This window comes from Dermochelys coriacea, chromosome 14 (genome assembly GCF_009764565.3).
Source record: "Dermochelys coriacea isolate rDerCor1 chromosome 14, rDerCor1.pri.v4, whole genome shotgun sequence".
In the NCBI taxonomy this organism is placed as follows: domain Eukaryota; kingdom Metazoa; phylum Chordata; order Testudines; family Dermochelyidae; genus Dermochelys; species Dermochelys coriacea.
This window is the reverse complement of record NC_050081.1, coordinates 23,038,945-23,064,909: the sequence shown is the minus strand read 5'-3', so window position 1 is coordinate 23,064,909 and position 25,965 is coordinate 23,038,945. Positions and strand designations below refer to the sequence as shown.

The window sequence follows — 25,965 nt, the reverse complement described above, 5'->3', positions numbered from 1 at the left end:
TGGGAAGGAGAAGATCCTGTGATCCTTGAAACACATGCAGCTGGGGGAGAAAAAAAAAGGTACAGTGGTATTTGAAAAGACACATTTTATAGAACAATGGGTACACTCATTCACAGTAAACCTTGCTGTTAACATTACATACATAGCACATGTGCTTTCGTTACAAGGTCGCATTTTGCCTCCCCCCACCGCGTGGCTAACAGTGGGGAACATTTTTGTTCAACCATAGGCAAACAGCCCAGCAGGAACAGGCACCTCTGAATGTCCCCTTAAGAAAAGCACCCTATTTCAACCAGGTGACCATGAATGATATCACTCTCCTGAGGATAATACAGAGAGATAAAGAACGGATGTTGTTTAAATGCCAGCAAACATACACTGCAATGCTTTGTTCTACCATGATTCCCGAGTACATGCTATTGGCCTGGAATGGTAAAGTGTCCTACCATGGTGGATGGAATAAGGCTGCCCTCCCCAGAAACCTTTTGCAAAGCCTTTGGGAGTATATCCAGGAGAGCCACGAATGCCAGGGCAAATTAATCATTAAACATGCTAGCTTTTAAACCATGTATAGTATTTTAAAAGGTACACTCACCAGAGGTCCCTTCTCTGCCTGGTGGGTCCGGGAGGCAGCCTTGGATGGTTTCGGGGGGTAGTGGCTCCAGGTCCAGGGTGAGAAATAGTTCCTGGCTGTCGGGAAAACCAGTTTATCTGCTTGTTTGCTGTGAGCCATCTACAGCCTCCTCATCATCGTCTTCCTCATCCCCAAAATCTGCTTCCGTGTTGCCTCCATCTCCATTGAAGGAGTCAAACAACATGGCTGGGGTAGTGGTGGCTGAACCCCCTAAAATGGCATGCATCTCATCATAGAAGCAGCATGTTTGGGGCTCTCAGCCGGAGCGGCCGTTCGCCTCTCTGGTTTTCTGGTAGGCTTGCCTCAGCTCCTTAAGTTTCACGTGGCACTGCTTCGGGTCCTTGTTATGGCCTCTGTCCTTCATGCCCTGGGAGATTTTCACAAATGTTTTGGCATTTCCAAAACTGGAACATAGTTCTGATAGCACGGATTCCTCTCCCCATACAGTGATCAAATCCCGTATCTCCCTTTCGGTCCATGCTGGAGCTCTTTTGCGATTCTGGGACTCCATCATGGTCACCTCTGCTGATGAGCTCTGCATGGTCACCTCTGCTGATGAGCTCTGCATGGTCACCTGCAGCTTGCCACACTGGCCAAAGAGGAAATTGAAATTCAAAAGTTCGCAGGCCTTTTTCTGTCTACCTGATCAGTGCATCTGAGTTGAGAGTGCTGTCCAGAGCGGTCACAATGGAGCACTCTGGGGTAGCACCCGGAGGCCAATACCATCTAATTTCGTCCACAGTACCCCAAATTCGACCCAACAAAATCGATTTCAGCGCTAATCCCCTTGTCGGGGGTGGAGTAAGGAAATCGATTTTAAGAGCCCCTTAAGTCGAAAAAAAGGGCTTCGTCATGTGGACGGGTGCAGGGTTACATCGATTTAACGCTGCTAAATTTGACCTCAATGCCTAGTGTAGACCAGAGCATAGATGTAAGCTACCTACCGAATGACTGTGCTTAAAGTGAAGCTTCTCTTATGGGCAGGTTATTAGATAATGATCCGTTATGGGGCTTCTTGCTCCTTCCCTTAAGCTTGTGGTGCATGCTGGCAATTTCCTGTGGTATCCTCAATAAACTTTACTGAATTAAACTAAACCTTATTGAATAAAGTTTAATATCTTTGGATCCATTGTATTAAAAATGTAACTGTGTTCTAGGATTGTAGGTAACTTTTCTAGGAGAGGTTTCAGAGTAGCATGTTAGTCTGTATCCGCAAAAAGAAAAGGAGTACTTGTGGCACCTTAGAGACTAACAAACTTATTTGAGCATAGTGAGCTGTAGCTCACGAAAGCTTATGCTCCAATAAATTTGTTAGTCTCTAACACAAGTACTCCTTTTTGTTAGTCTCTAACACAAGTCACACGTACTCCTTTTCTTTTTTCTAGGAGAGTGACTAATGTAAACCTTGGGGGAAATGTTGGGAAATTCAAAGAACTGTTTGGTACAATACTTGTGAAATAGAAAATACAAATTCTCCCCTCTGAAGCCAGCCTTTTGAAGCTACATCTGGGGAGAGAGATCCATCGTCTACCAATTAGCTGCTTCTGGAAACTCCTGATCAAAGCCGCCCTCCCCCGCAACTGTATAAAGGAAGGACTGAAATGTTCATGTGGGTGCTTGTTCTCAATTGTGGCTGTCATGAACCTGTAACCACAAGAGACCCCTGGAGGGGTGGGGGGCTGAAGTATTCACCTGCCAGAACCCATGTTGAAGACAGTAGGAGAGGTCTCTGCTAGACTCATTAGCCTGCGGGTAGGTTCTCTTAGTGTCTTTAATATGTTTTCTCTGTAGTGCATTTACCTATAGAGTAAATGTGCTTGCAGAAGAAGTGCTGCATGGTAACTTACGACCATGGCAATTGCACAGTTAACCACCCCTGAGGAGATAGGCAAAGCAGGCCTGCTCTGACATTGCTGGGGAGGTTGCAGTAGAATCGCGGAGCTGTGCCGGCTGGAGATATCCTGGTTAGAAGAGCATGAGACACGGCAGCCAGGGGAGCCAGAAGCCTGAGCGTGGGTGCCCTTACTGGACTATAGCAGGGGAATACAGGTGCAGTAGCCTGAACTGTGACAGTGACCACTACTGGAGGCAGGATACCAAATGTAGGACTGAGTAATTCAGGCAGTTCATTGGTCCTCTCATAGGTCTACGTCGGGAAAAAGAAAGCAATGAGTGCCTGCCCACCTCTCAAGCCTCAGGCCATGCTAAATGAGAAAAGCAATGGACAGGGCTATTACCCCAAGTTGGCTTACACTCCCTCCCCACACACACATACTTCTAGCCCTAGTTTGTTATAAACCTCCATGGATTATAAAGCTAATTAAACCAACCCTCAACCTGTGCACTTTGGTTCTCAACCTTTCCATGTCCACAAGGCCCAGCATGGAAAAAAAAAAATCAACCCACAGCTACCAAAACCCACGGGTCTTGCAGCTGCAAAGGCTCATGGGATTTAGGTCACCAAAGACACAATGGAAGGAGTTTGGGTGCAGTATGGTAAGCAGTTAGGCTTGCCAACTTTCTAATTGCACAAAACCAAACACCCTTGCCCCGCCTCCTGCCCTGCCCCCACTCGCTCCAGCTCGCCTCCCTCCATCACTCACTCTCTCTCACCCTCACTCACTTTCACTGGCTGGGGCAGGCGGTTAGGGTGAGGGAGGGGGTGAGGGCTCCAGCTGGGGTGTGGGCTCTGGGGTGGGTCTGGGGATGAAGGAGCCTGCCTTAGCCCTGCTGACCACACTTTTAATGGCCCAGTCAGCAACCCCTTTTCGACCACAAGTTCTGTTGACAACCGGATGCCTGGCAATCCTAGAAGGAGATCTAGGGGTAGGGCTGCTTCTGGACTGGGTGCTGGTTGTGGTTGCTTTCCCTCTCTCACGATGCTGCTCCTGGAGACAGTAAATCCTGCTCCACAGCCTCTAAAAGTGCTGCTTCCTCTGCCCTGGAACTGAGGGGGGTCTTCGGTGGGGTTGACAGCTTAGGGACAAAATCAGGGAGCGGGGTCAGAGCAGCAGCAGAAGCAGGAAGGAAATGGCTGTTTCCTTCTCCTCCCTAGCTCTGGCTGAGTTCCAGTGACTGCAGCATCCTGCCACTATTTTTTTCTGAACCCCGGGGTTGCAACCCACTGGGCGCCCTCCTCATGCCAGACTTGGGGGTCGCTCCCCCTGTGCTGAGAAACACTGGTATGCTCAGTGCCATTGACAGCAAAATAGCTTGTCCCGAGGCAGCCACTGGGCACCACTAGCCTGTCCCTCCAAATTCTCTTTGCTCTCTTTACATGTCTGAATTCCTTGGCAAATGGGATGAAGACAGGTTTGATTCTTTTCTGTGCACATCTGACATGCAGTAACCATGAAACATTTATTGTGTTCAGCTTCACATCTCATCTGGAGGGAATGGGGTCTCTACATATTTAATTTTTTTCCATTAAAAACTCATGAAACAATGAACCTTTTCTCACAAGTCCCTAATCAGCTTCCATTTCCCACCTCCGGGTGGACTGTTTTGTTTCATCTAGAAGAAGGAAGGGAATCTTTCCCCCATCTCCTTTGTGCTGGTTGTCAGTGGTGCGGAAGAAGGTTGATGAAATGTCCTGATAGTGCCAAACAAGAGCAAGGCAGCAGAGGCAATAAATACCTAGAAAGAAAGCAGCATAGGACACTTCAGATGTACTTAGACTCTGACCATGGGTGAGAATGTGGTGTCTGCAGGTCTATAAAGAGAAATATAGGAGAATGAGACTATTTCAGGATCTAGTCAAGCTGTATCCTCCCTGTACTTTTCTATGGCTGCGAAACATGGACACTACACCGCTCAGACTAAGCAAAGCTGGAGGCTTTCCACACAAAATGCTAATGTTGTATATTGGGCATAAAGTGGAATGACTTCATCTGCAATGCAGATTTTTATGGTTGCTCCAGTCTACAGACTATTGGGGTTATTGTCTGCAGATCGCGCCTTGCACTTTTCAGACATGTTGCGAGCATGCCACACAACATTCCAGTGAACGGTGTTCTCCGGCTGACTTGCAACATCCGGGATAAAATTCCATCAGCCGAGGGGTGGAGGTGGCCCAGCAGACCCCCTATTACATGAGTTCATAAAGACTGTTCCAAGGTTGGACTCTTGGGCTGTCAAGCCCTTCCGCCGCACAGGAACAGACCGAATGACGAATGATCGCTACATCTGACCATTTGGCTAAGCGTTGAAGAAGAAGACTAGTTAGGAAAAAGTGTACAGGAAATAAACAGAGCCTCAGGAGCCTGCTGCTATGAAAGGCTGGAGGTAAGGATTTAAGGCTCAGGAGAGAAGACCCCAAAATCTTTGGCAGAGTGCCTGAATGATGAGAGTGAAACCAAGTGCTGGCATGAAGAATAGAGGTCCAATATAAGACTGCTAGTAGCAATATATGAGGAGGGGTGGACTTCATATGCCATTCTGAACAGCATTTCTTTAAGCTCTTAGAGGAAGTCCTTGAGATAAAAATAAGACACTTACAAAAACATCTGATCAGAGCATGACCTAAATACATTAGACAGATAGACAGACGCTGCAAATTCAGGATTAAATGCGAAAGTAACAAAGAAGGAAAGATCAGCTGTTGCTGTCATTAGTGAATTAAGGTTACTTGAGTGAAGGATTTCTGTATTTTCAAAAATGTGACTTGCTTTTAAGTCTAACCTTAACTCTGAATTTCCTAGGTTTCTAATGTTTGGTTTTTGATCATTTCCATGTTCTTGTCAAGTATTTTCCCCCTTTAAACTATTGAGCTATACTCTTAACCTTAACAATGTTTTTTTGAATATATGTAGAGTTTGGAATTCTGTAAAGCATTTTGTGGCTCTATAAATCAATCAGTAATAACTTGAGCTGGAACAAACCAGAAAATGATAATGCATTGGAAATGTGCCTGGAATTACTATGCTTTTGTGCTTGTAATATAACAGCTGTTAGCACCTTCCAACATGAAAGGCCAGACTCTGGCACCCTTTCTCAAGCTGAGCAGTAACATGGCTACACTGGAAACTTCAAAGCGCTGTCTTGGGAACGCTCCCACGGCAGCGCTTTGAAGTGCAAGTGTGGTCGCTCGCGAGCGCTGGGAGAGAGCTCTCCTAGCGCTCCTGGTAATCCACCTCCACGAGGGGATTAGCTCTGAGCACTTGGAGCCTGTTTACACTAGCGCTTTAAAGCTCTCAGACTTGCTGCGCTCGGGTGTGGGGGGGTGATTTTTCACACCCCTGAGCCAGCAAGTTTGAGCGCTATACAATGTAAGTGTAGCCAAGCCCTTACTCTGCAAATAACTTCAGCGCATTGAAATAATGGGATCTGTGCATGTGGTAAGTGACTACTTGGCATGAGTCAGGGTAGCACAATTGTGCCTAGGACCCAGGACACAGTACAGGGCAGGCATTGTTGTGCTGCTCCAGGACAACCCCAGGGAAGGCATAATTCCCTCCTTGCTCCAGGGGATAGAATTGAGCATAAGGATTACACTGTATAGAACTGAGATAGAAAAGACCTACAAGGTCATCAGATCCGCCCTCTTCGGGGGCTGTGTACACTCAGGAGAGCAGAGGAGATATCAGATATTATCCTGGTACCAGAATCCTTAGCCCAAGGTCAAGCCAATGTGCAGGAACAGCCTGACAGCAGAAGTGGGTGAACCCCTTTTACTGACATTGGTGTTCCCTGGAGTGGTGAGAGTATTCTCTTGACATGAAGATAAAGGATCAATTCTCCACTGCCCTGCACTATGTGTGCTCGTTCACACAGTACAAAGTGGGTGCTCCACATGGGTGCAATGAGAATGGTAGCATCTTACACAGGTGTAAATGACTTTATAAGGTGCAGGGCAACGGAGCATTTGGCCCTGAGGGAAATGCTGTGGCAGTTCTTCTCCGAGGCTTTGCCCCAGCTAGGGCAAAACTGAATCCAACGTAAACCCCACCCGGCTAATATGGCTTAAAGGTGTTCAGCTGCATTTACACTATGTCTCGTGGTGTTTCAAATGAGGTTAGCTGACATGATTTTAAATAACTCCTAATGTCCTTGTCTAGGCAAGGCCTGAATGGCCCTGGTGCACGTACTGACAAAGTGTTGCTTTCATGTTGTTCAAGCCAGAATTGCATTTCAACATGCGTCCTATTGATCAAAAGCTCCTCTCCCAGCTCAACAAAGCGGCACATCTGTAAGTGACTATAATTTTGTTTTTCCTCTTTGCATCCTGCAGCCCGCTGGTGAGCCACGTGACATTTGCTGTACACATGATTCTATTTCGGTCTTCAACAAGAACCAAACAGTTCAGCAGGAAGCGGCTGGAAATTATATTTTGGGTTTATGTTTCATCAGGTCAAGGACAGACAGTCACTAGAGGACACACATTGAGCAATCCCCACCCCCGCCCCCGCCTCTCTGTTTGGCACACGGCTCTAATTTTCTGGTGACACTGAAGTAAGGAATAAATTGAAGAACAAGAAAATAAAGTTTACCCTTGGGGGGAAAATGATTGCTGTTTTGATCACTATCTCTCCCTGTTGCTTATTTACATCCCATCCTGTCACTAGACAAGAGGTCTGGGCTAGGAAGTGGCTGGTGGAACTTTTTAACAGCTCCACCCCTTGTATTGTTTACATCAAATAAGTGTTTGGGGGGGTGAAGGGCGCTAACCCTACGAGGACTCAGGTGCAATAAATTCAGCGTGGGAGCCAAGCCCAGCGGAAGCTGCTTGCTAGGTGAGTTATAATTTCACACATAATCCCGGAGAGATGTTACAGGTTGGGCTGGGCCTGCCTGGCTCCCCAAGGGGTGCTTCAGAAGATTTCCTTTTGGATCAGCTGGAAAAGAAGAGCAGGTCCTACTTGGCCCTGGTGAGCTCAGGGGGAGGTGATATGGAAGCCACACAAGGTAAGGCCACTCCTGAGAGGGAGCCATGTCCTTCTAGACAGACAAGTACAGCAGCTGGTAGAGAACTGGTACAAAAAGGATGCATTTGATCTCTTTTAACCATGCGAGTGCTGCATTATGTGTGAGGTCTGTTGGGCCCCGCTAACCCCCCTCTAGTGCTCTGCCATGTTTCTGCTATGTTTCACTGCGATGCTGGCTTTCTAGAGACACACTGGTGCTTTGAAGGACGTGCTTCATTGCTAACAGGCTAAAATCAAACAGAGATATTTTACAACATGTATGGGTGAACTAGTCTGACCCAAATGGAACCAAGGGAGTGGATAGCTCAAGGGACTGTAAATGGGAGATGGGGCTTTGCACCTCTAGGTCCCTGGCTTGGATCTATACTGACAGACAGAAATCTGGCTATCATCTGACAGTTGCTCAATGACGTGTGTGAAATGAGTTGGTGGGCCTCTATCTAATCAAAATCAACACAACAGCCTATCACAATGTGCTCTGACTGCCCCCACGGAGTAGACCACGGAGACTGAACTCTCCTTTGCCCCAGGTCTGGGATGGGGCATACTGCTGGGAACGACTGGGTGCAATAGGACGGGGAAGCTTGCACTATAGCTGCCCATTTTGTACCCACTGAAGCCTGGTTAGTGGTCCCAAAATTTCCATTTCCTCTTGTCATTGCACGTCAGGGTTTCTGGCCAGTGACTAGGGCTGAAATATTCATCTATTTTCCTGTGACTAGCTGAGCTCTGGGAAGTACTGGTGATCCAGAAGACTCTGGTCTTATGAAACTCCCTCTGGAGCTTCCCAGCATTAGTTTGTGCTTGAATATAGACATATTGGATCAAAATAAACCTTGTGAGCTGAATATATCCTGCTCCTAAAATTACCGCCAGCCTTCAGTTATACTGTCTCTGTTGTAAGGACAGCGAACTCAGATTATATCATAGATTGGGTCCCATTTTCAATGGGAGCCATTACTCTACGTATGCTGGTTACATACTGGCTTGTGCTACCGTAGACATCTTGAAAGGTAAACATTAGAAAATCTAGCATCCACACAAACAACCAGTGCCTGCTTTTGAGTAGGATTATACCTAAATTTGCTATACACTACAATATAAGAGCAAAGCAGTCATGCATATAATCCCTATGGAAAAACCCACCCCCAGCCCAGAATGCACTGGGAGACTTGATACTTGGGGACAGCTGTTCCCCCTGTATGCATGTATTTGTACCAAGTGTCACCATTTTAGTGCATTATGAAATGCAAATGCTGCTGTTGGCCTGGTATATTATTCACAAGCTACATGTGTAAGATTAATAAGGAAATTGCTGACTACTCACAAGGGCAGAAAGCCAGCTAATTCTTTGGGTGGATTGGCCAGGTCAGAATTTCCTCTGGAGCGACTTTTTAAAATCAGACTTTTCCATTTTTAAAGTCTCTGCTTCAGAATAGGTGTTTCTCCCACACTGAACCTATGAATCCACTGTCTTGCTTTCACCCATACACACCCTATTCAATCCGAGTGGCTGCTTACATGGGAGATTGATCAGTACAGCAGTAATACCTACAGCGGGTACAATCTGGACTGGAGTGGGAGTCTGTAGTCTTGTACACTTGCTGTACACATACACAGTCTGAAAGCAGTGCATCCAGAACACACTTGGTGAATGCAGTATATTCCATACCAAAGACTCTTCCCTGCCAAGGCCGGGCCCAGCCATTGTAAGTAGAGAATTAATGTGTTCTGCTAATCAACTATCCTTTCAATTAATAAATTTCTAGCGAAACTCATCCACCTGGAGTGCATTAGCATCCCATCATAGAGGCTGTAGTTGAGCTCTCTTTACAGCTCTAGGGGAAACGTTTCAAAAGGTTCTTCTCCGAGGCGCTCATTTTTGGCCAGTCTCAGGGTTAGGATAAACAGATAGGCACTGTATAAATTTGCTGAAATAACGAACACATAGGGATCTCCTCAGATGAGTGATCCAGAGAGAGTTCCCTGCCTACAGGTGGCTTTTTCCCTCTTTTGGCTAAAGCACAGATCCAATGCAAAGCCAGACTCATGTGGATTTGAGACCTGTAGCAGGGAGGGAGGAAACAAGGGGCTTCCTTTCTAACATGAGGCGTTTTCCCCAAGATCTTGGTGATCTGTTCAAATTGAAGTTCAGGCTGGCTCTGGTGTAAAAGAAAAAAGACTCATGAACAGACACCATGTTTACAAAATGTTGTGTATAAGCAGTAAACAGTGAACCAAACAACGACACACCTGAATAGGGGCAGAGAAGGACTCCTTTTCCAGCACCCCCGTCCCCGCATGTTCTCTCCTGAAGTGCCTGGAAGCAGAGGGCAGATTGGCAGGAGTTTCCAGCCTCAGAGTAGAACACAGTGACTTCTAGGTGCCAATAATTCAGGGAATCGTAGTCGGGTGTCAGGGTGCCTACAAGGCAGGACACTTTTCATGGGCTTCTGTGGGATTTAGGGGGAGAGGGAGCAGGCCATAGAGTTTGGCCCCCTAGCAGGTTTTGGTGGTTTTCACTCTGCTCCATTGATGCTGGTGGGGGGGCGTACCTGACCCTGCATGGTGCCGGGCTCAGTGACAACACTCAGTCAACAATAAAGAATAACAAGCTGAATGAAAACTGTAGAGCATGTGGTTGAGCTGCCATTGTAGTGGAATCAATGTGGTCCAGTAACCTGCCTCTTGGCTGCTTAAAAGGTCCCTGGGAGGAGGCACCCACTGTGTATTATATTTGATTGCGGTGCAATGCTGCTGCTGTTCCAGAGCAGGCTCTTTCCAGAGATCCGATGGGGTACACGGACCAAAGCATGCATCTTTGGAGGCGAATCCTGACCCCAGCTCAGAGCCTGATTACACAGACCCCCGAGCTGGGAAGGGAAGCCAAGAATCCTCTCCCAAACCATGAGCGACACCACAGTGATTTCAGCGGTTGCCATGATGGTCTCAGGATTGCAGTGGCTCCGGTTGCCAATGCCCTGCTCCCACTGCACTGGGGGGAATAGATGGTGGATAGGTAGGGTCCTCTCTGCCACCCCATCTCCTGAGCAAAGCTATATGCTCTCTCCCAGAATGCCCTTCTCCACTGCTCTGTGGAACTGAGCAAGTTCTGCTGTGTTCAGGATCTTCCGTGGCTAAGAAGGCAGGAAGGATTGGGACGGGTGAGAAGGAGGAGGACTAACATTTCCTCCACACTTATTCAAACATTATCCAACAACAGACTCTCTCTGGGGACCAGCAGCCAGGCACCTAACTCTGAAGGGGTCACCTGCCTAGTTTGAGCAAGATGTAAAGCCTATTGTTTGCACTCCTTTGCTTTTGCCTGGCTTTATGTCAGCAGCATTGCGATTTGGATCCAGAAGCTGCACAGCCTTAATTTAATCCATCTCCGGTAACATAAGCAGGGGATGGACTGGTCCAGTCTGCTTGAGAAGCTCACAGCATCCTGAACTGTCTGGTACTGCATTTTTGCCTGACAGGGCACAATTCTTTAGTATTCCCCATCAGATAAAAATACAGCCATTCACCAGACACATGAAGAGGAGAGTTGGGAGAGGGGACTGTGGAGGAAGCTGTTAGTGTCTCTGAGTGGTACAGAATCTGCAACAGGCATGAGGTATATCCACTGTGATCTGAACTGGTAGCATATTGTCCTGTTCGATGGCCCAGCCAGTCCATCCCATATACGCACCAAGTTTGATTTACCTGAGTGGCACAAATTATTAATTGCCTCAAAGTCAGAGTTTGAGACTTAAAATATTAACTTTTTTTAAATTAAGTTTTTAATGTACCTGCCATGCTGCTAAAGGTGCCAGGTACATCTAGGTAGAAGACACCTGGCATGCTGCTAAAAAGGCACCAGATACCACCAGCACCAGGTACAGGTTCTCTCTATATCAGGTTTATTCAGGGAAGGGCCAGTATTTCAGTGGGATATGAATCAATTATATTGGTTCAGAAGGTTCAGTAAAAGAGCACCTGTGAATAGGTGAAGATGATGAGAACTGCTCTAGTTCTCCAAAGCCAATACAAGAACTTCCTGCTTTGGGCAGAGACATGTTCTTACTATTTAAATACAAATAGGTTGACTCAGGCCTTAGCTGCAGCTGTCAAACAGAATCAAGCACTCCGGCAGATGGTGGTGAATCGTGTTGAATAAAGTGTCTGTTCTATGGAAGAGCTCTGTGTAAGCGTGAAAGCTTGTCTCTTTCACCAACAGAAGTTGGTCTAATAACAGATATTACCTCACCTGCCTTGTCTTTGCTCTATAGGGCCAGCTGATTCTCCTCAAGTCCCAGCGCTGATCATCTCTGAGGCTGAGACTTGGGACATCGATGCATCCTCTTGCATGGACTGTGGACAGTTTGTGGATTGGGATAAGATGCCCGAGTTGGATCAGCAGCCAAGTGCTCACAGTCAGAGTCTCACCCAAACCAGCAAAGAGCTTAAAAAGCTGGCAAGAGAAGGCCATTGGGCTACCAACCATGTGCTAAGAGCTCGGGCTTACCAGCAGATCATCCAGCACATCCCATGCCGGCTTGTGACCCCTGACGCGCTGGTTTACAGGGATGTCACAAGCAGGCTATTTGGAAAGCAGAGTGTGAGTTCCCACCCCTTGCCTGAATTCCTTGGAGGGTGCAGGATGCCAACTTACTGCTTGACTATGGAAGGTGTAACCGCCGTGAAGAAAATACTCATCTGCCTTGGCAACCTCTTCCCCGACATCACCTACAGCCCAATCCTCCCTGCTGTGGTGGCTCTGCTGCTGCACTACAGTGAAGATGAAGCTCAGTGCTTTGGGAATGTCTCTCGCCTTCTCGCTTGTAATGACTCCCATACCAGCTACATAGACCAGTCCTTCCTGGCCCACCAGGCCTCCTGTATGACTTTTGGGGATCTGGCCAACAAGCACTGCCCAGCAGCCCACAGATTAATAGCCAGCACCTCTGAGAATGTCTTTGAGGTCTATTCTGAATGGTTGGAGTGGATATTTGGTGACCTTCCGTTTGATTACGCTATCCGCATACTTGATGTGTACCTGCTGGAGGGACAGAAAGTCCTCTACCGGATCGCTCTGGCCTTGCTGAGGCAACACAGGCTCTCAGTGACCTCCGGAGAACTGGAAGTGACCAATGTCAAGGGAGAACTGAAGGCTTTCGTGCAGAACATTAGGGAGTACATGACGGCTGACAAGCTCCTGGAGAGAGCCTTTGGTATTCGGCTGTTCTCCCGCAAGGAAATCTGGCTTCTTCAGATGGCCAACAGGAAAGCACTGGCTGAGAAAGGCATAACTGTGGTGCAGCGCAGGTAAGACTGATTAATTCACCAGCATAGCCACGTGATGTTCCTCACTGCTACTACAAACTCCACTGGGGAGAGATGGCCTTACAGATGCTTGACAGAGAATGGGAATGAACAGAAATTATACAAATTGGGCCAAATTAATTCCTCTCTCCAATGCAATCTCTGCAGCTGCTTCAGAGACAAATTGTCACTGGAGTAACTAACTACATGAAGGATGAGTGGCATTCAGAAAACAGCAGTACTCACTGGTTCCCTTCTTTTTTGATAAGGGAAAGAAATTAAATAAAGGAGAAATTGCTGAATTGGGCCCTCCACTACACACACACACACACACACACATTGGCTGGCCTTGTTAACTAGAATATCTGATGAGCAGAAACCACATTTTTAACAGTAATGCTGGTGTTTGGGGACTTGCAGAGCCCTCCATGATGAAGAGTTGGAGCATGGAGTCAGAAAGAAGTGCCAACTGCACTGGGAAAGGAACTAAGCTTGACTGGGACAGCTGCAAGGGGCAGCCCAGCGGGTGTGGTTGGCATGAAAGGAGCAGACAGGAAAAGGCAGTTGTGAAGCAAGTCACACACCCTGTGATGTTTCCCAGCTATGGAGAGACTGAGAATGATTTTTAGGGAAGCAAACACAGAGCACCACAATGAATTCGAAACTCACAAAGTAACTAAGCACCACAAAATCAATGGATGGTGTCCCTGTTAAACAGAACCACCATTGCAATCAAACAGCAGTCATGACTATTAAGTATCATAGCACTTAAATAAGTTTCCTGGGAGCATAGGTGTAGTTTGACATCTATTTTTGAGGGAGCATCTTCAGTCAGGCCAACAGGGCCACAAGTAGGTGGGGGGAGGGGAATTCCACACCTGTCCAAGGCTTGCAGTTTTGGGGGGGCAATGCCTCCTCTGTTCCCCATCTCCCCAAACTATGCCCATGCCTGGGAGATGTCCCCAGTTAAGTACATTTCCTGTGAAAGGGTCTCCTATTTAACCATAGTGCACTGTACTAGTATCAGTGAAGGGCTAAGGACATTGGTGCTTAGTACTGTGCTATGACAAACACACACAGCTCTGCCAGGGCTTCTCAGCCTGACCTGCAGCACTCTGCTATTCCAGCTGCTGACCCACATAGACCCATTGATGCATCTTATACCCAACCTGCCAGTGCCATCCCGAGGGTGACCAGATAGCAAGTGTGAAAAATCAGGACGGGGGCAGGGGATAATAGGTGCCTATGTAAGACAAAGCCCAAAATATCGGGACTGTCCCTATAAAATTGGGACATCTGGTCATCCTAGCCATCCCTTCTGCCTGGCTTGGGACTCCACAGACGTCTGTCAATGCTGTCCTCAGCCCCCATGCATAATCATGTGCTGTTACATTGATGAGCATTTTAGCTGATTACTGTTAATCAGGATCAGGACCCCGTTGTGCTAGGTGGTGGACAAACAAAGATGAAGAGATGGCCCCTCCTCCTGTGTAGCACCTAACACAACAAGGCTCAAGACTGGGCAGCTATTGAGATATTAATTTATTAATAACAGGGAGCTTCCAATCTAAAAGACATAAGAAAAGCTGAAGCATTGGGGACTAGGTTATTACTTAATAAGTGCTTGTGTTCGCCATTTTTTAGACACACCGCAGTCTTGAACTACTGAAAGTGAAGGTAGCTGTGCGCCGCTGAAATTTTTCCTCCCTCCCACAGGCAGCTGTTCCACCTGGCAGTAGACATGCTGAATTTCAGCTCCGCCATCGTAACTGCTCAGGAGATGCGCATCGTGTGGTCTTGGATTCCTGAGCGATTCTCCTTATTCCCACCTGTCCTGTTATTCTCCACCTCAGAAAACGGATACAGCCTGCAAAGGTACAGGGACAACTGCAAAATTAGAGACAATGGACCAGATCCTCAGGTGATGTAAATAGGCATAGTGCCATCATCGTCAATGGCACTACCCTGATTTACATCAGTGGAGGATCTGGCCCAACATGTTTAGCCAAGGAAAGGAAATAATATCTGAGCAGGTTCCAAAGACAGATGGTCTGTTGGATGAACTTCCCTTAGGCCCATGGCATAGATAGCTTGACAAAGGTTTCTGTAGAGTCACTCCTTTCTAAATCTTAAACGCACATATTCTGTTTGATGGCTGTTTTACCTGGGGTGCAATGAGTTTGCTGAGTCTCGGTCCAATCCACTGGGGACAGGTGTCCACAGCACAAAACCACCCTCACTCTCATCCTTGCTGGGGAGAGGCCAAGGACTGAATGGGTCATGAAGACTGAACTCAGTTCTCTCTCTCTCTCTAGAGGTGGTCCCTCTAGGTCAAGGCTGAGGCATGTTAAGAGGGGATGTGTCTAGAGCTGTGAGTCCATGTATAAGGAATAAAAGCTCCCTTTGCCCTTGGAGCTTGTTAAGTATGAACCTTGGGAAAAAGCCTATCTTGCTCCTCCTCCCCTGAGCAAGCATGTACTGGGCACACCAATCCCCAGTCTGTGTTCTGCCCCCTCCATCCTTCCTGCAGAGGAAGTACAGTCTCATACATTAAACTGCTGTTCGCTTCACGTGGCTGTGGCTTCTGCCGAGCCCTCCTTAGCTGGCAGTGTTAGAGGACCAGACACGCAGTGACCACAGTGGCGAGCAAGGTGTAAATGCCTGGACAGACAGACAGGCAGTCAGACTTTGCTCCTGCTCTCTGATCCAACTTATGGAAGCACCACAGAGCAAATGGCAAGTGGTGAACTTCACCGTCACCTCTCCAGTTTGAAAATTAGCAAATAGTTGAGCGTTAAATGGGCTCCCCAGCCCTGATCCAACGTGCAGTGGAGCCAATTGTAATGGGCTTGTGAATGAGGATTTCCAACCCCTCCTTTCACTCCAGCGACAGCCAGTGCCCAGGCATTGATCATCCCCTCTTGGCTCCAGCTCACATTTGTCTGCCAGGCTCAGAACTTGCTTTCCCTCCCCTTGGCCTGTGCAGATGCAGCGTGTCCTAAGAACAAGAGAGGGAGCCTGCAGCACAGGATGCAAAGGCAGCAGCCTTCAGTGCATGGCAGGGAGCAGCGCTGGAATGTCAGCTCACAGACAGGGCACAGCTCCTGTCCCCACAATGCTTCATAATAAAAGGCAGCTCCTGTGTGTTACTGGTTCCCAGAGGCGCCTTCTCTGGGGCAGAGGAGAAAGTAAAACACTGGGGCAGCCAAGCCCAAACTGAGATAGCCAAAGGGACCAGCTAGTAGCAGTAGCTGCACTACACGTGCTAGATAGGCACCAGGACTTAAACTGATCCTGGTCTTTCTTCCTTTCTTTCTCATGATTTTCCACCCCCCACACACACACATCTTCCAATCCTTCTTCCTCCAAAGATCTTACTGCCCCCTTCCAAAAATAATCATCTTCCCTAGAATAATCTTAGACTAGCTGACCCTTATGGTCCCTTCTAACCCTATGTATGATTCCCCTCTACTCCACTCTGGGGCTTGTGTAGACACAAGTTGCCCCAGGAGAGCTGACACTGACTTAGCTAAACCAATGCAACTACTGAGTGTGTGAGGTCACATTGCATTAGGGCTTGCACCGGTGCACCCCATATTGCATTTGAAGCCATGAGTGAGATTTTCCAAAGCATTCAGTGCTTACCTAACTCTACTGATGTCAGTACTTCCATTGACTTGGAGTTAGGACAGTGCAGAATGCTTTTGAAACACCCACCCCATGCATGTACACAGCGTCAATTGGTCAATTGCAGCACACTGCAGTATGGGTAGGCATCTCAGGATACCTTCCGCTGCTTCCCAGATCGCAGTGTTCAGAGCCAGTTTTGCAGCAGATTGTGGGGCTCCCTGATTGAGGACCCCATCAAACCCAAGTCCTGAGTGCCTGGGCTACGCACACCACATTTGCGATTCTAGCCAGGGCTCACAAGTGCTGGGCTTCTGGACTTGGGTTTTGTTTTTTGTTGTTTTTTTGGGGGGTGGGAATGTGGTGGGATAAAAGGGCATTTAAAGACTTCTTTGGATAAAAGAAACCAAAGAATAATGACATGAGATGTGCAAACACTCACGTTGGAGCATTTGCTTCAGCTAAAACTGAGATGCCACTTTCATTAGCAACCCTCGTCTCATCTTAGACAGTCAGGCCACACTTACTTCTCAACACAGGACAGCTAAAGTAGAATATATTGTATACTTAGCAACCTTGACAAGATTCTTCTAGTATCTTAAGGCACATATTACTCCTTTGTACTTCTCTTTCCTTTCCCATAAGTGTTTGCTAAAAAAAGGTCATGCTTCTTCTTAACTGCATGTAGCGAGGGATGCTTGTGAAATTATTTATTTATGCAGGTTTCACAGTTTAGACAAAAAGCAGACTGTGGCCTTCTGGCATTGGAGAGTTTGGCCACTGATCTCAGCAGGGTCCGGCCTTTTATTCTGATCTCGATTACAGTGGGGTAAACCAGGAGTAACTGAGTCAAATGGGGTTACACCCGAGAAGAATGACTGTAAAATCAGAGTCAGGCCTTGATTTTATACCCCTCCCTTTCCAGCAGGTGCTATTTTTATGGTCTCCACCAAAACCCTGCTTAAATGGAATTAACATGTTCTACAGCGCGCTCGCTGCTCCTCTTGTGTTTAGATCAGGCAGCCAACTCCAAAGGGAGGGGAGGCTCTCTGCGCCAGCATACAGACACGGAGCTGATACTGTGCTACTAAATGAGCCCTTGATTGATGGTAATGGGTTGGTTCTGGCTGCCACTCCGGTGCCTGGCCCCAGGCTGCAAATAACACGCAAGGGGCTGGGGAAGACTTCAGTGGATGCAGGAGCAGTGCAGGGCTAACATAATTGGTCCTCTGCCACCCACCCTCGCTAATCCCAGCACAGAGGGCATGCTGGGGGCATGGAAGGGAAGTATATGCAGTGTCAGGACCCCAGCTATGGGAGTGCAGGTCAAGGCCAGAGCTTGGGTTGGAGAGGACTTGATAACATGGTCCAAGGTCAGTCTAGAGGGTCAAGGCTAGAAGCAGCAATCCATCATGCTCTGGAATCAGGTCAGAGCTGAGCAAGTCAGATGAAGTAGCATTAGTGAAATCGAGGCAGGGCGAGGCGTCAGGAGTGCAGCAGGGAAGTAGGAGTGAGGCCAAGTATCAGGGACAGGGACGGGGGCAGGGGCAGGAACCAGACAAGGTATCAGGAGTACATAACAGAATCTGTTTTCAGCAGCAAGCCACAGATCCACCACAGACAGACGGCCTCCAGGTGTTTTCCCTAGGCCTTAAATAGTGCACCTGGGCCAATCAGGGAACGCATTTGGCTCCATCAGTCAGGACCTGCGTGGGCAGAACATCCAGTGCTGCTTGAACCGGTAGGGCTCACTCGCTGCCATTCCCCACTTTGCCAGAGCTGTTGAGCAGCAGCATGGACATGGCAGGAACCAGCAGGCCTGAGGTTCCAGACCTGCGAGTCCTCTCCTGCTATGCAGAATCTGTGCTGCAGTGCAGCTGCTCTGACTTACACAGGGTGGGCTGGGCTGGAATCCCGGCAGTCCCAAGGGGGCCTAAAGCCTCCAGACCGGAGCCGCTCAGAAACCACAGGGCAGAATCTGGCTCCAAGGGCACAAAGACTGAAGAATCTCAGGTTCATAACATTTAAGAAAAACATCCAGGTTAAAACAAAGCTTGCCCTGCAACCACACCACCCAGTTCGGTCTTTTTATTCTAAGCCTGGGAATCAAGCTTAGGATGTGTGGCGAGATTTTATGTCTGGATTGAGCTGAACAATTGCCCGCTTCGCTGAGCAAAACTTATGGCTTTAGCATATCCATAATATGGCGACTTCCTCAGTTACTACACCAACACACAAGTTGCTGGAGCTAAATGATGAATGGCTTCTGCCACTCCCCTTTTATGAGTTTGCACGGGCAGGCTGTTTAACATAACAATAGAGCAGCTATTGTTCTCCTCAATCTTTTACAGGTTGCTGTGGCTTGCTGTATTTGAAACAGGTTTCAGAGTAGCAGCCGTGTTAGTCTGTATTCTCAAAAAGGAGGAAAACCTTCCATGGTGACAAGAAATGCATCCGATGAAGTGAGCTGTAGCTCACGAAAGCTTATGCTCTAATAAATTTGTTAGTCTCTAAGGTGCCACAAGTACTCCTTTTCTTTTTGTATTTGAAACAGGTTCTCTGAACCCCTAACCAAAGAGATCCTGGGTCAAGTGCTTCCCTACAAGATAAATCACATGGGTTCTGTCGAGGATGAGTAAAGCCCTTGGGTTGTAAATGCTAGTAGTGTAAAATATGGCACCTGATCCCCCACAATATACCATCACCACCTCCAGGATGGCAATGGAAACTCCTGTAAAACCTAGACAGGGAATTACATAAGCTGCAATCCACAGAGAGGAAGTGATGGGAAAAATGCAAGGAAAGACCATCTAATAATGGGGACATGGCCTTGGAGAAAGAGGGAGGGGCAACTCATCTGGAATCACCCTGTACAGAAGGAGCGAGAACACATCAATTCAATATCTGTATCCATCAATGCAGCCCTGGTCATCAGTAACTCTTACAAATCTAATGTGTAGGGTGACCAGACAGCAAGTGTGAAAAATCGGGACGGGGGTGAGGGATAATAGGTACCTATATAAGAAAAAGTCCCCAAAATCAGGACTGTCCCTATAAAATTGGGACATCTGATCACCCTACCAACGTGCCATCATGTGTGCTGGGCCTAACAATTCCAGGATCGGGGTCCTTGCTACCTTATCTTGCAGTGCACAAAAATGGCTCCTGATCTAGAGGCTCACATAAGTATTCTGGAGTCCTCTCCATCCTTGCTGCTCTTTCCCCTCCTCCTCTGGCTGCTCTACTTCTCACTCTCTCTCCTCCCAGTCTGGCTGGCAAAGAGACTCTCCTCTCCTGAACTGGAACCCTTGCTCTTCCAGCTACATGCTGTGGTGAGGGCTTCTAAAGCCAGGACTGTTTCTGGCGCTGATGCGATTCCATTTGTGACCTTAACCAGTCTGTGGCTGTTTCCCTAGCTGAGAAATGGGGGTGACAATGAATGGGTGTAAAATGCTTTGAGGTGGAAGGTGCAATTCAACATACAGATCAAGCTCCCTCTTGCTGACCACCCCACTGCAGAGGGAGGCAGGAAAATGCTCTCCTATTTTCCTACAGTGTAAGCAGGACAGGCAGCCGGGATGGGGGAAGAGGAGGGAGGAGAGGGCATCAGACATGGCTCAGAAGGGAAATCTGGTTACTGGGGAAGGGAAACCAAATGGCAAGGAAACTGCGGGCTGACAGCCACCATAATCGATGCTGCTGGAAAAACGAGCAAACTGCTGGGACCCAGGGCACTTTGGGGAGGGGCTGGACACATCACATCCAATTTGCTGCCACATCAAGGGGCCAGACAGTGGAATGACAAGGGACTGTTTCACTCTCCTGCAGGGTCTGTAGCCCCATCTCTGTGAGCCCCTGGGAATGTGATGGAGATGGCGGCTCTCTAGGGTGCCCTGACTGCTGTAGAACCTGCCCAAACGCGTGATGGAGCAACAAATGCAGAATGGCAGAGGGCCACTGATACCTAACACCCCTGTGGCAAGGAGCTAACAAGGGACTCTGGCTCAGTGGTCTAGAAGAAGGTGAACTCCCTCAACCCCATGGTCCTGCCAGTCTGCCCTAACGGGAAATTCCTTCTGACCCCTAACCCCAGGGATCAATTTAATCCTGTGCCAATGATCAGGAATCTCTGCAGTTAGACATCTGGTGACAGATAACTTCCTGTATCACCTCAGGTCCACCTCATCCAAGACCCTGCCTCCAGCAATGGCCAACAGCTGATACTTGAGAGGAAGGTGAAAAACCCTATGACACACCTGGTCGATAGTGCAGGAGGGGGAAATTCCCCCTGAACCCTTCTTGGGACCAGGTGATGTCCTACAGCAGGAGATGTAATCACCTGAATTATATCACCATGCAGAGATACAGATGGCATTACTGGCTCAGGAATGAGGTATCTTCTCTCTATGATGTGGCAGCACGGCAGAATGAAGTGACCCAGGAGATGCCACAGCCTTTGCTAACCATCTCCATTCTGCTGTAGCTCTCTCACTCGCTCACCCTCCACTCCACCGTGGTGGACCTGGGGACATCAGTTTCACGGCTATGGTAACCGTGTTAACCTGTACTTGTGAGCTCTCTGGCCCAGATCCTCGGAAGTATTTAGGTGCCTAACTTCCACTGAAATCAAGGGGAATTAGGTGCCTAAATATTTTGTGGATCTGGCCATTTGTGTCTCCTCTCTCCCAACCTGAGCCTCAGTGATACAGGTGGGACTGTCTGCCCCTAGTGATGCCATCTCTAGTGTCACACCCCCTCTGAGCAGCTGCTGTCCGGGAAATAGCCTCATTTTGACTGCTCTTTCTTAAAGACACGAGGTGGGTCTCAACCAGTTCCCATCACAACTGGGTCGGTTCTTCCCTTTAAACTTGGAACCACAGGGAATTTCACAGACTCAAATCTGAAGGCCAGAAGAGAGCCCCCTCCACCCCCCACGTGAGTCTTTATTTAATTATATTCAGAAGCCAAGGTGCTTTGCAATGATTAAAAAAGGCACACATGGATAAAATACAAGGACAAAAAAACAAGGAAAAACATGAGAGCAGCATGAGAAAAGAAAAGTCAAGAGACAGTTTGGAAGGAAATGCGGTAAAACAGAGATAAAAATAAGCAGTAATAGGGAGGGGACATCACAGGCTGTGGGGATTGGCTTGGCTTGTCTGAGGCCTGCAATGTGCAAGACCAGAAATGGTGTCGTTCAGCCTGTCCCTGAATCTCTGCACGGGATGTTGCCTCAGCCTCTGCCTTGCTTGTCCGTTTCATTAACCAGTTAATGAATATTAACCTGTCTGAGCAATTGCATGTACCTCCAACAGCAGTGATTCCGCAAATTGCCCACCAATGGGAAAGCACGCTGCGATGCAGTGTACAAACCCCATGCTGGCCTGGAAAGGGTTAACAAGCTGCTGTGTAGTCAAGAAGCGCTGTCCCACTACAGTGGCAAGGGAAGGGCTAAAAGAGGAGAGCCCATTGGGGGGCTGTCTGGGTGGGAGAGCAGACCTCCAGCTCTCCCTCTGTGAGTGTGATTCCCAGCTCCCACAGATGTGCCCACACCTAAGAATAGCACTGTGTCCACAGCAGTATCGGTGGCAGCTTGGGCTAGCCACCCACAAACTTACCCAGGGCATCACTTCCCAGCTCAAATGCAGCTGTACCCTGTGAGAGAAGCTGAGCTGGGAGCCAGGAATTGACTAGAGACTGCCGCCTCCCCAACGGCAGGTAGGCCTGTTGCAATGCTGTTGTCTTGGGTTCGCTACCAGTGACTAGTCTGTTGTTGCTGGGTAAGACAGCTGCAGGTGGGGCCCTGCCTGAAGGGAGCGATGGCCAGGTAAAATCCTTTTGTCTTTTGCACCTGATCTGGGACTCAGCAGTGTTTTTTGTGAGGTCGGGAGTGACCCTGTCACAATCATGTTCCAATACCTGAAGGAGTCAGGCAAAGAAGCACTTAGGAAGAAATGTTAGGCCACAACCATGTGCTGGCTGTATTAATATATTTATATCCCACTTTGCAAAGGCCAGTAACGAGGAATGTGCCAACCCGCTGGGCTCACTACCCAATAACTCTAGGGTAAATTGCCAAACCAGGTCTCTCTCTCATCAGTTTCAAACTCAAACCAATCCACTTTCTTTGTTGTCAACTGTAGGTTTTACTCATGCTGTGAAGGTTACGAACCAACAGTACTGCTCATAAAAACGACGCAGGGGGAAGTAAGTATTTCCCAAACATTGAAGAGTGCTGTGAGTGTGTCCCAGTTTCTGACTGGTCTGGGGAGAAATGCATAGATGGCAGCCATATGCTGCACCAGCTTTGGTAAACAGAGGCTTGGAATGGGCGACAGGGAATGGATCACTTTATGATTACCTGTTCAGTTTATTCCCTCTGGGGCACCTGGGATTGGCCACTGTCAGAAGACAGGATGCTGGACTAGGTGGGCCTTGGTCTGACTCAGTATGGCCGTTCTTGTGTTCATACTTATTCGGGAATCAGGATAGTTATACTGGAATAACTGGGCTGTCCCATTGCCTTCTGTGAGTTTGCACCAAAGTACTGATTGGAACTTTGTAACCCACCCCACTGAAGATGTACAAGGAGGAAGAGATTCCATCCCCCTCTCCTATAGCTGGGCTGGCCCTGCAGGGCTAATAAGATTTAAAATTTATATTAGTCACTAAAACTAAAGTAGTGGCCCTGGATCCACATATGGGGCAGATCAGGTGAGTGAGAAGGGACCATTTTTACTTAGGCTCTGTCTACACTGGCACTTTCGTCGCTAATGGGTGTGAACGCCCCCCTGTCCCTCCCCCCTGAATGACAAAAGTTTTAGTAATGAAAAGCCCCGGTGTGAACAGCACTTTGTCGGCGGGAGCCGCACTCCCATCAACGAAGTTACTGCCCCTTGTTAGGGGTGGTTTTATTTTCTCGCTGGGAGAGAGCTCTCCCGGTGATAAAGAGCAGCCACATGGCACACCTTACAACAGCGTGGCTGCAGCGGTACAGCCGTGCCATTGTAAGGCGTGCCATTGTAAGCGCGCAGTGTAGACATAGCCTTAGTTTCCTTTCTGTGTAGAACTGCACTTTTGGGAAAAATATTGCCCAGGGGACCTCAGCTCTCGAAATTCCCACATGGGGCCCACATCAAGGTACTCAAAGGAATGTGTGGGTAAATCTACTTTTGCCACCCCGGCCCTCACCCCTGCTCGCCAGTATGTCGTTTTCAGGATTCACTCTTTGTAATGCTTTTCCTGCTGGACTGAGTCGTGAACTCCAAACTGTTCTTCTTACTCTCCCCTTCAAGGTGTGCGGTGCATTCCTCTCTTCTGACTGGAATGAAAGGAAAAAGAGTGGGGGAAGGTCCAGCTTCTTTGGAACAGGAGAATGCTTTGTTTTCAGTGTAAGTCTGATTCTGTTTCCTGCTGTATCTTGTTTATGATTTGTATATTTTAAAGGTTAGTTGAGGTTTTTGTTACCCCTTGTAGAATTCAGATAGCACAGCAGGGAGATACTAGAGACAATTCACCAGTGCTCCTCAGTCCTGATAGAAGAGAATGCAGGGGAACATAGAAATCCCTATGTCAGGTCAGATCCATCTAGCTCAGTATCTTCTCCATTCCATCCCTCTAGTCCATGCTTCTCGGTGCAATAAACCCTGCAGTGTAAGGTACAGTGTAGCCTGTTGGAGCTGCAGCAGGCTCTCGCCAAACCAGGAGACCCTCAGTAGTACTGTGTCATGGTTACAGGGTTAGCAGCACCTCTGACCCCTCTTTGCATTCCCACAGGTGTCAGCCCTCGTGCCTTTACCTCTCCTGGGGCAGAATTCTCACAGTCTCAGACTAGCCCTGGACTATCAGGCTTCCCCAGCAGTCTACCTGGGTTCAGTGCCTGCAGTTCTTCCCTTTGGGAGCTGTGCTTAGTGGAGTATATAGTTACCAGACAGCCTGCTTACACCAGAGCAGCCGTCTTAAGCACAGGTTGGTTTAATCTTAACAGTAGGAATAAAACATAAAGAGCAAAAAGGAACTGTCAAAGAACAAAAGATCTGCAGGCATGTCTATCTTCCCGGAGCTCAGTCCCCTGTGATGGGAGCTGAGGACAGTCTAGCTTCTTCACAGTGGCAGTGCTAGGCCACTGCAAACCATGCAACCACAGAGGACTCTGAAGCAGGGGGGACCCTGAAGCTCAGACCAGCCTGTGAGGGCTTTTCATTTGGCCTGCCAGTGTCCACTACTTCCTCCTGCTCCCGCTGGGGGCTCTGCTGTAAGGACAGCCCCACTACCCAGCTGTAGCTCCACCCAAGGCTCAGGGTGGCTCCGGCACCTGCACTTCACCATGGACCCACGCTGATCTGTCTCTGAGCCCCCACCCTGGAGGACGCCCTGTAGCTGGGAGTGAAAGGGGCTACCTGACAGCCAGGGAGTGCAAGGGCCGGAGCTGCCAGGAGCCCAGAGCCAGCCGGAGCCAGGTAGCAGGACTCTCTTTACAGTGGCATGCCCAGTAGGGAACGGGAAGGAACAGCTGATGCCCAGTGAGCCAAGCAGAAGGCCCTTACTGGCGGCTCTGGCCCTTTTCCCTCCCCTGGCCGGGCAGAGGGGATTGGGGAGGAGATTCAGATGTGGGTCTGCGCAGGGACACTGCACACTGGGAACAGGCAGGGGAGCCAGCTGCTGGGAGCCTAGAGCCAGAGCTGAGTAACAGGAATGCCCAGACAGCAGAGCCCCCAGCTGGGAGCAGGAGCTGAGCACAGGCAGGGGAAGGTGGGGGACAGGACCAGCTCTGGAGGGAGTCACCCACTGCTTCTCTGGGCCTCTCCCAGTACCCTCACTGCCCCCATTTTCCTCCCAATCCCAGAACGAAGCTTTGCTGGGGCCCCCAGAGAACAAACACCACCATTGCTTCTTCAAACCCTCCACAGGGGGTCTGTGTGTGTGAGAACATCTTTTCAGCAGTAACTGCCTCCCCTCCCTAGAGAGAGTCTTTTAGTCCAGCCAGAAGCCCTTTATCTTAATTTCCAAGACTCAGACTCCTGTCCCCTTGACAAACTGGTCTGGTGAGCTCAGCAGGGGATTGGAGGAAGACTATCAATGGGAATGGCTTTTGCATTATCCCTTCAGTGTTGGCAAATGGGTGGCTATCTGAAATCATAGTACACTTTCCTCCCTATGTGCAGTCAGCCTTGTCTTGAATTAACCTCATATTCAGACAGTAAGCCCCCATACAACAATCAGACAAAACCATATAGTATTCATGAATTGTTAGCTGCCCCACTTCCCACACAGAGCTGGAGTCCTTTCAGCCCAACCAGGAGATCCCCCCAGTGGTACCACAACCATCCTACACTGTAGTGACATTATTGGTGGAGTTTAGCACTAGTAAGCCCTAACAACCAGCCACCACTGATGGACCTCCCTCTAATATCCACATGAACAGCCAACCAAACCACCCCACAGAACATCAACCGTAGCAGGATTTGGAAGGCT

The 25,965-nt window shown here is 48.5% G+C and overlaps 1 protein-coding gene across 2 annotated transcripts; it reads left to right on the top strand.

Annotated features, from left to right (window-relative positions):
• Positions 1-7,279: 7,279 nt before the first annotated feature.
• LOC119843000 (TBC1 domain family member 24-like) lies at positions 7,280-24,928 on the top strand. Of its 2 annotated transcripts, none has more exons than XM_043497435.1 (5): positions 7,280-7,365; positions 11,832-12,867; positions 14,581-14,739; positions 22,635-22,698; positions 23,787-24,928. In XM_043497435.1, the coding sequence occupies exons 2-5, from the start codon at positions 11,909-11,911 to the stop codon at positions 23,919-23,921; spliced, it is 1,317 nt and encodes a 438-aa protein (XP_043353370.1). In that variant the 5' UTR covers positions 7,280-7,365; positions 11,832-11,908; the 3' UTR covers positions 23,922-24,928. The 2 variants fall into 2 exon arrangements, with proteins under 2 accessions (XP_043353370.1, XP_043353369.1); XM_043497434.1 differs by lacking the exon at positions 7,280-7,365 and adding an exon at positions 7,372-7,537.
• The last annotated feature ends 1,037 nt before the right edge of the window (positions 24,929-25,965 follow it).